Source organism: Corvus hawaiiensis, chromosome 6 (assembly GCF_020740725.1).
Source record: "Corvus hawaiiensis isolate bCorHaw1 chromosome 6, bCorHaw1.pri.cur, whole genome shotgun sequence".
In the NCBI taxonomy this organism is placed as follows: Eukaryota; Metazoa; Chordata; class Aves; order Passeriformes; family Corvidae; genus Corvus; species Corvus hawaiiensis.
Window position 1 is genome coordinate 4,619,744 of NC_063218.1, and position 14,726 is coordinate 4,634,469.

The window sequence follows — 14,726 nt, forward strand, 5'->3', positions numbered from 1 at the left end:
AGACAAGCCCAGCTTGGATCATCACAGACAATGTAGATTGGGAGTTGGGTCTGTTATGGACAACAGTCTCCAGGGTACCAAGGCTTTAACTCAAGTCCTATCAGGAGCCAAAGGGAACATGACTGAGTCCACTCAGCTCATTTTCTAGTCAGACTCCTGCTTCTTCCCAAGTCCTTCACCCCCTCTTGCAGCATCCCTAGTCCCACTGAACAAAGCTCCCAAAAAAAGCCCCATGAGCAACACTCTCCCAACCTTCCAAGGGACCCCAGCCAGGGGCAACTCCAGCAGAAAGTGTTCTTTGCAGAGCCTTACTGCCACATCCCTGCTTACCTGAACCCCCCTCCCTCGAGCCATGAGGGTAAAATGCTTAATCCTCAGATTAAAACAAACAGAAACTCATTAAAATCTTTCACTCACACAGCCCAATTACCTTTCAATAGCAACTGTGGGGGTTTTCTGTTGTTTTTGTTCAAGCTTGGAGATAAGCATGGGAAAGCTACAACATTAAAGTGATATTTAAGTGAACTCTAATTTTTTTGACAAATGAAAAGTCTAATACAGTTAAAAACTCAAACAAAGCCTGGCCAGAACAAGAAGCAAGGCAGGGTCAGACTAAGAAATGTCATCCAACCTGCTGGAGGCAGAACAGAGCCAGAACATCACAAAGAACAGAGAGAGCTGGAGGTGCTCAGCCTGGAGAAAGGAAGGCTCCAGGGAGACCTCAGAGACCCTTGCAGTGCCTAAAGGGAGTCCAAGAGAGCTGGAGGTGGATTTTGGACCAGTGCATGACAGGACAAGAGGGAGTGGCTCCAACCTGACAGAGGGCAGGGTTAGACTGGAGATTAGGAAAGGAATTCTTGCCCATGAGTAAGGCAACCTGGGCTCAGATTGTACAGAAAAGCTGTGGATATCTGTATCAAACACTATCAGAAGAAAGAGAGAAGAAAAAAAAAAAAAAAAGGAAAAAAAGAGTTTGGTTTGATACAAAAAATTGTCACACTTTGCCATTTTCTGCTACAAAGGAGAATGAGGGATGAGCCACCACCTACTGTGAGGAAGATAGAGGTCAACCTGCACCAGACAGAGCAGTTCCCATTTCAGTGGCAGCAATAAACAAGAAGCAAGAGAAAAGTGTGTACCAAAACCATTTAATAATTCATTCTGCATGTGCTTTAAGTCTTCTGTTCCTTGCCAATTTAGTTGATATCCAAAGAGCTGGTGAGGAATTATAATATCAGGCTAGTTAACCATGCTGGGTTAAGTGCCTGTTTTATTTACACCTCTGCATCCTAATTTAAATTTTTAACAGGGTTGTAGAGATTTAATGAGGCAGATCTTAATCCATACAGTCAAGGTCCAAATAGCAATCCCTTTCAAAGCCTTAATTTCCTGGAAAAAATACCCTTCACATCCAAAAAAAAAAGAAGGTTCCTCATACTGTGACACAGCTCAGAAGAAAAATGGGGAGTGGAAGGATCTTTTATAAAATTATGTAAATGGCTACAAGTTCTGAAGTATTCAGGAGGAATTTCTTCACAGAAAGGGTGATTAAACATTGGAAGGGGCTGCCCAGGGAAGTGGTGGAGTCACTATTGCTGGAGGTGTTTAAGGAAAGACTGGACACGGTCTGGTTGACACAGTGGTGTTTGGTCAAAGGTTGGACTTGCCTGAAGGTCTTTTCCAACCTAAACTGTTCTGTGGTACACAAAATAGTTCACAGCAGGCTGCAAATGCACGTGAAATTCCAAATCCTGCCAGCTGAGAGCCATCTTAATTAATTGGGAACACTCCACATTCAAGAGCTACTTGGTTAAGGCCTCCTCCTCTGGAGCAACTGATTTTTAAGTTGCCCATTTTCAGAGCTATTGACTGTTCCTGACACCACACAACAAGCAGAGCAGCTCCTGCTTTGATCAAAGCTCTGAGCACCCTCCACAGTCAGCAGCCCTCCTGACCCCTGAACTGTGTGAGCAGCTCACTCCCAGCAGGGAGATTAGACTGCAAGAAAAAACTCTTCCCTGTGAAGGTGGTGAGGCCCTGGCACAGGCTGCCCCATCCCTGGCAGTGTTCCAGGCCAGGCTGGACAGGGCTTGGAGCAACCTGGGATAGTGGAAGGTGTCCCTGCCCATGGCAGGGGGTTGGAATGAGATGGTCTTTGAGGTCACTTTCATCCCAACCCATTCTGTGATGCCACAATTCCCTGCTGTCCAGGCAGGGTGGTGTCACACAAGGGAACCAAACCTCAGGTCTGCAGGGCCAGATACAGACTCACCCTCACCCACTGTGACAGGGCCAGAGTCTGGTGTGCTCTATCCAGCAGTTTTCAGCTGAAAGCTGCAAGGATCTTGCAGAAGAGGGAGCATGGCACATGTCCTGCCACTTCAGGAAGTTCCACCTGCCAAATGCTGCCACACTGGGGGTGTGCAGCCACCTCTGCCAATACCTACCATGGCAGATGTTACAGCACAGGAATCAAGTCAAAAAGGAATGTGGTTTCTTTCCAGAGAGTCACTTTTTGAAGGGTGTTGGGAGGCTCACACAGTGGTCCTGAGTAAGCCAGTTGAACCAGTAGCTCTCTGTACCTAGAAGCCCTACAGAGAAACCTGCAGGGCTCAGCTTGCTAGAGATATACAAATTCTAGGCACAGAGACAAAATATATAATCAATTCCCCCAGAAAAGCAAGCCTTATCCTCTGCTGTGTCCTGTCCCCAGTATCCTATAATCCCTTTACAGGATTTCTCTGACTAGGAAGGGCAAGTAGGACCAGTCTCACCACAGAGTCAAGACAGGAGGATATTTGTTACCCAGCTCATCTCTGCAGAGTCCACCAGGGAGGAGGATAAGCTCATCTAGACATTTTCATTTTGTCTGTGCAATTTGATTTTTAAAGCAGTTTTGCATCCAAGCCAGGCAGGTGAATATACAGATGCAATTAACCACAGGCAGTTTGGCACAGATGGCCCCCAAGAAAGAGAGTGAGCTGAGCAGCAGGGGTTTCTATTTAATGATGAGCCAGGCCTTCAGAGAGGAAGCTCAGCAGGACCCCACTGAAGGCAGCAGAGCTCACTCAGCTCCTTGCACTTCTTCCAACAGTGAGCCAGGCACAGCCTCTCCCCAAGGGGCCAAGATCCCACATTAGGGACCCAACCACGTGCCTGCAACAGCATTCCCCAAAAGCCTGAATATCTTGGGCTGGTGCTCCATGTAGCTTTAAAGGAAAGCACCCCCAAACATCTTGGATCTGACACCATTCCAATGTTCTGAGAGGAAACACTAGGAACTGTAACTTTGGGAACCAAGCTTCCAAATGCCACTCCACCATGAGGATGTGGTACCCCCCAATTGCCATTAAGCAGAAAAAGATTCAAAAACCTTCCTTTGTGCTTAACTGGAGCAGCACCATCCCCAGGCAGAAAGCCTTTCCCCACATGATAATTGTAATTGTCCCATTTTACAAGAGGGAATTCATGATCCCCAGCACCAGGGAACCTTCTGGCTCCCTGCACAGAGGTCTAGGTTGAGCAGAAAAGATTTAGGCCACAAAAGCTGTGCCAGTTGTCAAATCCACACAGCACAAAGAGCTACATGTCCCTTGGAGAAGAGGCACCTGCAGAGCCAAGAAACCCAGATTTCCACTTGAGTCCTCATCATTGAGGGCACCTGGTCCCAGCTACAGCCCACATTTGCCTTTAGAGAAGCCCAGAGCTTCTCTAAAAACAGAGTGCAGCAGGAATCCAAGAAAGTTGCATCAGTCCTGTATTGGAGCAGAAAGATTTTTTTTTTTAAATGCCTGTGCAGAAAGTCTCATTAGAGAGAGACCAAATGCTCAGCTGAAACTGAAATCCCTCTTATCTTCCCATGCAGAAACCCAGGCTTCTAAAGGAGATCCCAGAGGGCTATAAAACACTTTAGCCTCCTGAATCATACTGCCCTTGCTAAGCAGAGACCTTATTTCCCAGCCTGAAAGACCAGCTTTTCCCTACACACACGACCTTTCCTTCCCCTGCTGCCACTCTCCTGTCAGCACCACATCCTTGCCTTGCCACAGACATCCAAGATTCATCCTGGCAAGGGGAGAATGCTGCAGTTGGAGTCCCAGAGAGCTCGGGAAAGGCTTCAAAGCCAGCAGCAAGCCAGGAACTTGCAGTGGGGAAGACTCCCAGCTTCTGCTGCCCTCTAAATTTAACAGGAGTGAGAGTTATTGCTTCCTGCAGAGAAAAGATGCTGATGAGCTGTTGTCTGTAGCACCCCACCTCTACTCAGAGGAGAAATACCATCTGGCAGTGCCACCCCTGGAGAGCTGCCAACCTTTGCAGTAAAATACTAAGGCAAGAGAAGGTCAAGATAAAGGAAGGGGAGCAAAAATAGGCAGAAAGATTAATTCCTGCCAGGTGGTGTCAGTCCAAACACTGGAGCACAAAACTGGATGGATGAACAAGCAGAGGAGCTCAAGTAGGAAAAAGAGCAAGAAACAATTCTCTGCAGGAAAATTGTGGGTGAGGTGAATAGAAGACAGATCAGAGCTGCAGAGCAGCTCCAGGGCAGGATCTGCTTCACCTCAGCACCCCTTGGTGGGTGTTCCCTGGTACAGAGGCTCTGCAGTGGATGCACACACCAGCATCACAGGTGTGCAGAGCCAGACCCTGCTGCAACAGCAACACCACTGCTGCTCCCTAGCCAACAAAAAACCCATCCCCATCCACCACAGCCACTGGAATTGCAGGCATCCTCCAGGACACTGCTCATTGCTTGCTTCCTGTGCCTCCTGGGAGAGGACAGGTTGGTCAACAACTTTATTGGGAACAAGATGTGCACATAGGTGTGAGCCAAACTGACAAACTGGGGGCTGTCAGGGCAGGTGTGGCACTCCACAGGAGGCCACCTGCCCCTCAGTCTCAGGGGTACCTTCTGACTCCAGGCGGTCCAGCCCGTAGGTCACGGCTGTGCTGATCCTCCTCACAGAGGGAAGAGCTGTCCTCCTGACAGAGGAGGCCACTGATGCTGGCGTTACCAGGACCACAGTTCTGCTGGATGGCTCCTCTGTCTGTCCAGATGGGGTAGAAAACATCCCACCAGGGGCTGGAACAGCCTTCTCACTGGTGACCAGGATCCCATCTGTGAGATCTGCAGAAGACAGGGAACAGCAACCATTCAGGACCACAATGTTTTAAAAAAACCCCAAGAAACTCCTTAATGAAAATTTAACTCAAAGGGAATTACCAAACTTTTGCTTCCTTCAAGATGTGATGCTGCTGTAATGAAACTTTCTCCTCAAGGAGAGCCAGCAAAAGAGGTTCCCCTTAATGAGGGGGGAACCCTTAAAGGTTTTAATTCCATTGCTTTGAGGACAATTCATCACCACACCCTTGCAAGATCAGAGCACCAAGACTCCAGTTGAGAACTGAACCAAGTGACAGATCTAATAGTTCATTACAAAGATAAAAGTTGGTTGAATTTATAATTAAATCCTAGAAGCAAATTAATTAATGGAAACTGCCAGAAGAACCTACTCCCCTTTACAAAGGGACCCTAAATTTAGAATTACAATGCAAACAGCTTTTTTCTTTTGATGTCCTGCAATATAAGAATTACCAGCAAAGCTGCCCAGCAGCAGTTTCATTACAGTAGTCCTCACTACTGCAGAAATACACTCCAGCTCAAGGCCAGCCTTGTGCTGAGGGAACCCTTGCTACACCCCTGTCAGGAAGACAGACTCCCACAGGTACCTGCCAAGGTGACACCAAGCCAGCAGGCAGAAGCTACGTGAACATGACTGCTCAAAGCGTTTCTGTATGAGCTACATCAACCTGAGAACAATGCCCCATTCCTCAGTGAAAGTGAGTATCAGTGCAAGCTTCCACACCCAAGGGCTTGCCAGGCTCTTGCAGGAGGGTGTCTTTGCCCCACCATGGGCTCCCATGTTACCCTGATGAAGTATTTTCATCCTCTGGACTGAGCATCAGCAATCCGTGACTGCCTTGGGCTCCAGAAGTAAAAACTCTCCCTCCATAAATAAAAAAATTGCTTAAGTGTCTAAAGATTGCTAGCAAGGACAGATAAGGGGCTTGTTTGGTTTGGGGCTTTTTTTTTTTTTTTTTTTTCCAACCTCTACTCCAGCTATTTGGGGAAAAAAAAAATCCATATACTGGCAAGTTTCAGCATGGTGGATCTCACAGCATGGGCAGAATGCAGTGGCAGCCCAGGGCTAGAAGCAGTGTGAAGACTGTTAGCAAAAAAAAAAGTCACTTAAATAAGGATGTTGTGTTGAGACTGGAATGTGCAAGCCCTGACACTGGTTTCAGATATAACATCCCATCTAGTGTGAGTCCTTGAAGCAGAATCCTACCTTCTGCATCCACAGGGTTCACTGTAGAGGAAGCACCAGTTGCCACCAGCACCTCACTGGCACTCGGAGCCGTCAGCATCTGGGTGTCCTCCCCACTGTTCTCCTGAGGAAAGCTTGCAGCCCCTGTTCCCTGGGTGGCACCAGGCACCTCTGTCACAGCTGACAGAGCAGCACCAGCCTCCTGGGCAGCTGTTGTCACCTCCTGAGTAACACCTACAGCAAGAACACATGTCAGGACAAACTCACAGGACAGGAGACAGCAACAGAGCACACAGCTGAAGGAATATAAAAGGAATGTAACTCCATGCAGTAACAATTCCAGAGCCACAGCGCCAGCAGCAGGTGCAGCCAAGCATCATCAGGGCAGCCTTCAGTGACCAGCCCCCAATGAAACCTCAGCTATGCAGAACGGTTTATTTTTGTTGCACAAGTCTTACTGACAGTGTTGTTTCCCCAACATCTGGGAAACAGCAGAGAGGGAACCTGCTGACAAGTCAAGTGCTTATAAATTAATCTAGAAATTAATCAGTCAGGTTTCAGCACCAGCCTGCAATTAGCTTCCTTTCTTTTACAGAAAAAATTAGGTATTTTGGATGCGGTGAGAGGAAATCATCCTTTTGCATCTGCAGCCAAAGAGGGAAGAATAAAGATGCCCAGCAATTAAAAAGTCCTCATCAACCTAGAAACATGTCATTGCCCAACACCTGACCAGCCTTTTTTTAGCACTCCCTTTATATTTTAAACACTAAGCAGGAGCACTGTCATGAAGCTGAAGGGGCCATCTCTGGAGGTCTTTACAGGGCAAGGTGACACCATCAGCCTGTGGCAGGCTGTCCAGGAGGAGCAGTTCTGCCTACAGGTAAGAGTTGGGACAAGTACTGGACAGCCACAGCCTGGCCACCACTTCACTATGAGGGGAGGATACAACACCAGCAGTTTCTGTCATAAGGGACAGCAGCTCTCTGCACAGACCTCTTGACCTGAGCATCCTTGTAAAGCCACTTAGGGCATCAGTGGCTCACAGTCTGCTGGTACAGCTTGCTTTAAGTCCCAGAAATAAAGCACAGATTGCCAAGAGCATCCCTGCTAAACCCCCACTGAGAGGCAAGTGTCTGTAACAGGCAAGTTTTACCTTTCCATGAACTCTCCAGAGTAGGAGAGAGCTCAGGCTGGGTATCTGTCACCACAGCAGCCTCCGGCTGTGATGGAGGGACGCTTTTCTCCTCCTCTGCTGTGACTGCACTTATGTTTTCCAGTGAGCCAAGATCAGCTGTGTCTGCATCTGACAGGTTCCCAGTGTGGAAAGTGTTGCTGCTGCCTGGGGAAGTCGCAGGCAGCTCCTCGCCTTGCACTGGCACTGTGCAGTTGGTCTCCTTGGCAAGCTCGGGAGCTGGTGGAGGAGACACAGGGGAGGGCACTGCTCTTGTTGCATCTTCTTCCTCCACCACACCTTCCTCAGGGGTCTGGGATGGTTCTGTTGTCCCCAGGTCCTCTGTCACCTCATGAGATAGGCCTACCCCTTGACTGATGTCCCTGAGTTTTGTGTCATCCCAGTCAGGTGGCACAGTGTCCATAGGGGGGATGGCGACAGTGCCAGCTGTAGTGGGCAGCTCTTTTTGCATGGCACCTGTCCCTGCTTCTGGGTGAAGGGTGGCCTCAGTCACCACAAGGGGATGTTTGGCAGCCACAGATATTGGTGGAGCCAGGGCTTTCAGAGGGCTCCCTGTGTGGGCTCTCAGCATTCCCAGCTCAGGGGTCACACCCCCAGCCTGGGGAGTTGGGATGGCAGGGTGGTCACTTGCTGCTTCCCAGGTGGGAGAGCTGGGGTTCAGTGTGGGCTGGGGTACAGCTGAGGGGTGTGAGGTGCTCTCTGCTGCCTCCTCCTCCTCCACAGTGGTACCAGAAAGGGTGTTTGCTGAGGGACCAGAAGAGCTGGGCTCCACTGCCACACCACTCTCTGTGGTGGCCTCACCAACAGGACCACCAGACTCCTCCTGGACTGGAGGGCTCAGTGTGGTCACAGCTGTGGTCAGCATGGCCTTGAGTGCTTCACCCTCACCCAGCTGTGACTCTGTGGGTACCAGCTCCTCCTCATGCACAGCAGGCAGTGCCCCAGCAGAGGGGTGATCCCCCAGGCCCTGGCTGCTGGGGATGACATGGCTCAGGCTGGCAGAGAGCGCTTCTCCTCCTGCAGTAAAAGCTTCATCTAAGGGTATCCCAGATGGCTTCGCTGACACTTCACATGGCTCTTCAGAAACTGTCGGCTCAGAAGGGCCCAGATTGTTTTTCAAGTCCACCATGCCTGTCCTGTCATCTTCCAGCCCATTCCCTGCCCAGGGGCCATGCTGGACCTTTGTCACATCCCACTCCTCCAGAAGCTGAGCTGCAAGGCATGGCAGGCTGGAGGACAAGAGCAGGATGCTGCAGGTGACCACACAGATGTTAAATCCTATTGATCTCCTCATGGCTGAGAGGAGATGTGTCCAGAAGCCTGCAAGGCTGACAAATCAAGCGTGCAAGACCTAGAAAGGGAAAGAGGAACCAAGATTACAAATACTCATAACCACCCACAGACCCAGGGCCTAAAATAACTGGGTGACCAAGTCTATGGCCAGTTGTGAGCAGACCCCTCCTACAAAATTCCAAGCAATGAATTCCTCCATCTCTTTTACTGTTCTTAGCCTACCCTACCTGGAAATGTCAGACAAGACCAAATGTTGATCTGAAGCCCAGCACAGACCTTGCCCAGCTCTCACCCCAGCAACAGAGTGCTGTGCTCTACCCAGCAGGCATCAGACCTGCAAGCAATGCTGTGGATCAACCCATTTGTCCTAAACCAAGTCCAAAAATGACACTTACCAGGACCATGAGGTCTCGGGTTTGTTATGGCCAGCCCTGTTCTGTGCATTGGCACAGGGGGAAACCAAGGAATCCGCACAGAGAACAAGATGGGTCTGTGGGGGAGGACATAGGACTGGAGCCACACCAGGAGGCTTTAGGGCTGCATCTGTGCCATGTCCTGGCTGAGGTCCTTGGCCCCACAGAGGAAGCTACAGCCCAGACAGCAGCACTGCTGCATTAGCACAGTGCCCAGGCTGCACTGCACCATGGAGGCACTTCCAGAATCACTGTGTGAGTCAAGAGTTTCCAAGGGAGCACTGAACCTGTAGCCCAGCAGTGATCCAGCCAGCTGACAGCCTGCCCCTGGCAAGCTCTGCTGCCTCCAGGCACACAGCTCCAGCATCCAGACACCTCCCTTGGGCATGTGCCTCAGTCCTGGGCTACTCCACCACTCCAGAGCAGAAGACCATCCCATCCAAGGCCCCACTCGTCCCATGTGGGACAGCTGCTCACACCAGTCCCATGCACACAGCAAACATCCCTCTGTCACACAGCAGAGGCAGCTGGTCACAGGCACAGTCAAGCCCTACTGCAAGGGCCTCCAGCCATCAGCAGCTTCACATGCTTTGTCTCATGTGTTTCTCCAGTTCTGTGGCCAGCTCTGGGGCCCCCAACATGAGAAAGACATCGACCTGTTAGAATGAGTCCAGAGAAGAACCACCAAGTTGATCACAGGGCTGGAGCACCTCTACTATGAACACAGGCTGAGAGAGTTGGAAGCTGGAGAAGAGAAGGTTCCAGGAAGACCTCAGAGCAGCTTCCAGTGCCTAAAGTAGCTCCAAGAGAGCTGAAAAGGGACTTTGGAAAAGGTCATGGAGTGACAGAGCAAGGAGGAATGGCTTTCACCTGACAAAGTAGGTTTAGATAAGATACTAGGAAGAAATTCTTAACTGAGGGTGGGGAGGCCCTGGCACAGGGTGCCCAGAGAAGCTGTGGCTGCCCCATCCCTGGCAGTGTTCCAGGCCAGGTTGGACAGGGCTTAGAGCAACCTGGAATAGTGGAAGGTGTCCCTACCCACAGCAAGGGGTGGAATGAGGTGAGATTTTATCATTCACAAGTGAACTGCTCTTACCTTTGGGCTGCAGGACTAATAATAGTAAAGGAAAGAGGTTGGGGTTGTCAGAACCACCCCTCAGTCTTCCAAAGAAGAGCAATGGTCACCCTGTGCAGTCTTGCTGCTCACAGGCACCAGGATAAATCCTAAACCTGCCACACTCCTCATTTCCCCACCCAAACAGCACTTACAGGAGTATTACTCACATTTGTACCCACAGAGTGCAGCAACACAGCTCAGAGTCAACCACTGCAGGCTCCAGCATCTGGCTGAGCCTTCAGGGCACACTGAGTCACTTTTTCCATTCTCCCTGAAGCCTCATCCCAGCAGTTTGAGCTGCTGCAATAATTCCCCATCACAGGCCACACACATGCACCAGGTGCTCAGGGACAAGCAGAAGCCACCAAAAACCTCCTCACCAGCCTAGATACCTTCCACTTCATTTTTAGCATCTTCTATCTCTGAAGGATGGGTGGCCACCCATCTATTTTCTCTATTCCCCCCATCAAAAAATAGCTGAAAACTGACAATATTTAGCTCTTCTTCCAGGCTAATTCTTTATTCACTTTTGTAATTAAAAAGCACTAAGAATATATTATTCAAGTTAAATTGTTAGTGCCTAACTACATGCATCTGACTTACCATGCAGCTGAATATAAATCACATTCACCTCACACCCCTTTAACAAGTGCCTGTTAAGATCAGGCATACTGAAACATCAAGAAGTTGGGGGGGTTTTTTTTCTATTTAAAAAATAGTTTGGCTCTAAATACAACTTCTCAAGAAGTCAGGAGCCTTTAGGTGGCACAAATGCTTTCTGCAGTGCTTAAAGCTAAACAGAACTCCAGCTGCACTAGAAAAGCACTTCTCTTGCAGTCATACACATTATACATATGTATATACACATCTGTACAGATAGTTTGTAGCTTTCTAGCTCTAGGCTCTCCACTAGCCCAAGACATTCAGAATGTGATTAGGAGAAAAACTAAAATGTTTATCTCCTCCCAACAAGCTTACTCCATCTTTACTAGCACCTTTCCTCCTTCTGGCTGGTAGATAATGTGGGCACTCAGTACCAGCCTGATAAAAGAATTCCTGGAATCCTTTGGGCAGCCTCATATTGTTTCCCCCAGTCTGAAAAGCCCTGCTGGCCGTAATCCTACATTTCTATAGGGCAAAAATCATATTAGAGTGTTATTTGCTCCGGAAATCCACAACAACCAGATGTAAGCTAACCTAGACCTTCACACTCAGTGAAAGCAGGAGATAGCGGCATGGAGCTTGCTGCAGGATAATGGCACAGGTTCAAACTTCAAAGAAGATTAGTCAGGGCTTAAGATCTACTTAGCTTTAGGAAGAGGCTGGATTAGAGAGTGTATGAACAGCGGTGACCTGGCTATCTCCTTAAGCAGAGTTTGACACCTTGCTGTAGCACTTCCACTGAATGCAGAAGCTGCAGGTACCTGGCTGCAGAGCAGTTTGCTCCTCAAGCCACACTGAGTTATACATTTATCCTCCCATCTGGCTATTTTTATAGTCAGCCTGCTCTCCAGCCTCAGCCAGGCGATAAAAGCAGGCTGGAACACACTGCCCTGACCAAGCACCTCCTCTGTAGTAAGCCTGAGCTTTTCTCTTACCAGCCTGAAGGTAGTACCTCAATATTTCATGCTGCAGGAACTCCTCGTCCCCAGATTTCACCTGGCATCCTCAGAGCTGAAGCCCTGAAGGCAGCTGCCAAGCACTGGCCAGGCTCTCAGTGGAAAACTAATCCTTGCTTCCAATAGGAAGCACACACTGAGGGCAAGAGACAGTGCCAGCTACTTCCCCTGCACTTAATAACACCAAATCCCAGGAGATGCAGTTCCTCCAGCCGCAAAGGCAGCGCAACTGCAGGCAGCCAGGGAGCTTTATCTTTAGCATGGAAAATAATAACTTTTCTTTTAACACCTGGTAGGCTGGAAAATAACACAAAGGACTGCTGGGCTGAAAACAAGGGCCAAAAACTGGGCATCTCCAGGAGCTACCCACAAGAATAAGAACCACCTACCTCAGTGGGGAAGTCAGGAAGCTGAGGGACAATAAACATAAATTGGTCACCAGCTGAAGCAGTCTCAGTTGGATCTTTCTGAGCCAGGCTGCTTCCCTGCTCCATACAATTAGCACTTGCAATAGTTCTTAAACCATTAAGCCCTCTGAATTCTGGAGACCTGTTTGAAACCAGCTCTTGGGGGGACCAACAAAAGCCAGCTCAGAAGGAGCCCCAGCCTGTTATGGTCACTCCAACAGGGCAGGCTTGCAGGGGACAAGCACAGAGCAGAGCAGATGTCTCTCCTTCAATAGCCGTTCCTTGCATGGACCAGTGGTTAATAGACACATGCTGCAAAGGATTAAACTCCCCCCTGTGTCCCAGCTGTGTGCAGCTACTCCCTCAGAGAGCTTTTTAAGAGTTTCACCCAGCCAGTTAACTTAGAGAAACGCCCCCCACTCCCCCCCCCCCCCAAAAAAAAAAAAAATTAGCTGTTATTTTCTGTCTTTGGCAAGTTATGGTTATGTAGCCAAATTGTTGAAACAGTGAGGGGAAAAACAGTATCGAGTTTTCAACTCTAATTAATAACTCTGCCCTAACAATCCCTCTGATACAGGGAGGACACTCACTTGCAAGATGAAGTGGCTGCACGCATCAAAGCGGAGAGCACAGGACATGAACAGGTGAGCCCCAGACAAATCTCTGTCTTGCCTTTGAGCACAGCTTCTCACATCTCCAAGCACAAGCTTGGTGTCAGCCTGGGCTGTGCTCAGCTCCGCAATTCACCTGACAATTGATAAGGGAACCAGACAAAAAAGCTGCAAGTCTTAATGTGAAAATGTAGCCAAAACATACAAGTCAAACAACTGCCAGCCGCCAAGTGCTCTGTTACAGGGTGCTAATGTATGCCATCCAAGCCTCATTACTTGTGCTGAATACAAAAGGCAGCACATAATACACTGCAGAGCTCCAACTCCTACTTTTGTGCACAAGCCCAGAAAAATTCCTTCATCTCATCTTGCTTTATGTCCTTGCCCAGTTCAACCGAGAGAATTGGTGAGCTAATGCTTTTACAGCACATACTTCAGGGAAACAGACCTCAACCAGTTCGATCACCTCCAACAGCGACACGACTCTACACCAGCCACCAACACGAAGTCAGGTGAGAAAAATTATGTTGAGACAAGCACACATCAGAGGGGCACATCCTCCCCTACCCTTGAGGATGCATCCTTACAAGCAAACAAATGAGATATTGATATTCTGTAAGGCCAGCTTCCTACCAGTCCCAGTGAGAAACCTTAATACATAACACACCACCTCCACTTCCAGCCTCGGCATTCCAGCAGTAGTTTCTTCGGGGAGCCCGAGACACAACATGTTTTAGGCATTATTCCCCCAACCACCAAGCGATCACTTGCTTTGTTCAGAACAGCACACGGACTACCTATGGAAATCCCTACTTGGATTTGCGAGTAAAAGCTGCATAGTTCTCTGTGGCTTCTGACCCGTGCTAGGTCCCCGGCACCACAGAAGTCTAAGGTCTACCAAATTCCTGAGGGATTAAGATAGGGAGGAGGGGGTGTTTAAGAATGAGGTCAAAGGGTGCAGCAGTTTTCAAGCAGGAGAAGGACAGAAATGCTGCTCCCCAGCCCGCCTGGGAGCAGAGGGATAGCTACTCGGATTCCAATCAGCAAGAAACGCTCCACAATTTCAGCGCCTCACCTAACGCTGACACACAGCAGAGCTGGAGGATCATGAGTGCCTGCAGGTGAAGGTTTAAGAGCAGATTAAATGCACCTTGTCAGGCCCTTTTGGCTCGGGCGGAACCTGCGTGGGGTCCAGGGAATGGGATTAGGGCTAGCTCAAGGCTTGATTACACCCAGCACGCCGGGCACACGTCCATCTCCCCGTCTTCCTTAGTCATATTCACAGGCGACTTTACACCACAGAAGTGCATCCTTTCCCCACCCGGCAGGGGATCAAGTACGAACAAACGTCCGGAGATTCCTCCTGCCCAGGCCCGCGACAGGACAGAGGAACAGCGGCGGTCACCCCTAAACCACCCCCGCGAGAAACACACACCCATTCCCAAAGATATTCCGAGCGAGCCCATCGGGACCCCCATCCCGGCAGGACCGCACCCCCCGCTCGCCCCGCTGCCCCTTCCCCATCCCCCGGGGCTGCAGGGACCAGCCGCTCGCCGGGAACAAAGAGCCGAGCCGAAGATGCGCTGCCCCGCGGGCAGCCGAGCATCGTCGGAAAAAACCCGAATCGATTCAAAACGCAGGAGCCCGGGGCAAACGCGGCACGGGGGTGCGGTGCCGGCTGGGTGCGTGTGTGTCCCGGCCTCACCTGGCTCCCGCCGCCGCCGCCCGGTGCCTCGCTCCCCCAGCCC

The 14,726-nt window shown here is 49.8% G+C and overlaps 1 protein-coding gene across 2 annotated transcripts in view; it reads right to left on the reverse strand.

The window, feature by feature from the left end:
- ARMH4 (armadillo like helical domain containing 4) overlaps window positions 1-14,724 on the reverse strand; it is a 53,737-nt gene extending 39,013 nt beyond the window's left edge. Inside the window, exons 1-4 of one of the 2 annotated variants that reach the window (XM_048307372.1) lie at window positions 14,684-14,724; window positions 7,480-8,869; window positions 6,348-6,560; window positions 4,907-5,125 (exon numbers count right to left, since the gene is read on the reverse strand). In XM_048307372.1, the coding sequence (XP_048163329.1) occupies window positions 4,907-5,125; window positions 6,348-6,560; window positions 7,480-8,812 (1,765 nt within the window). In that variant the 5' untranslated portion in view covers window positions 8,813-8,869; window positions 14,684-14,724. Of the gene's footprint in view, window positions 1-4,906; window positions 5,126-6,347; window positions 6,561-7,479; window positions 8,870-14,683 lie in introns of those variants that run through there. The other variant, XM_048307373.1, reaches the window with a different exon arrangement.
- Between the last annotated feature and the right edge of the window lie 2 nt (window positions 14,725-14,726).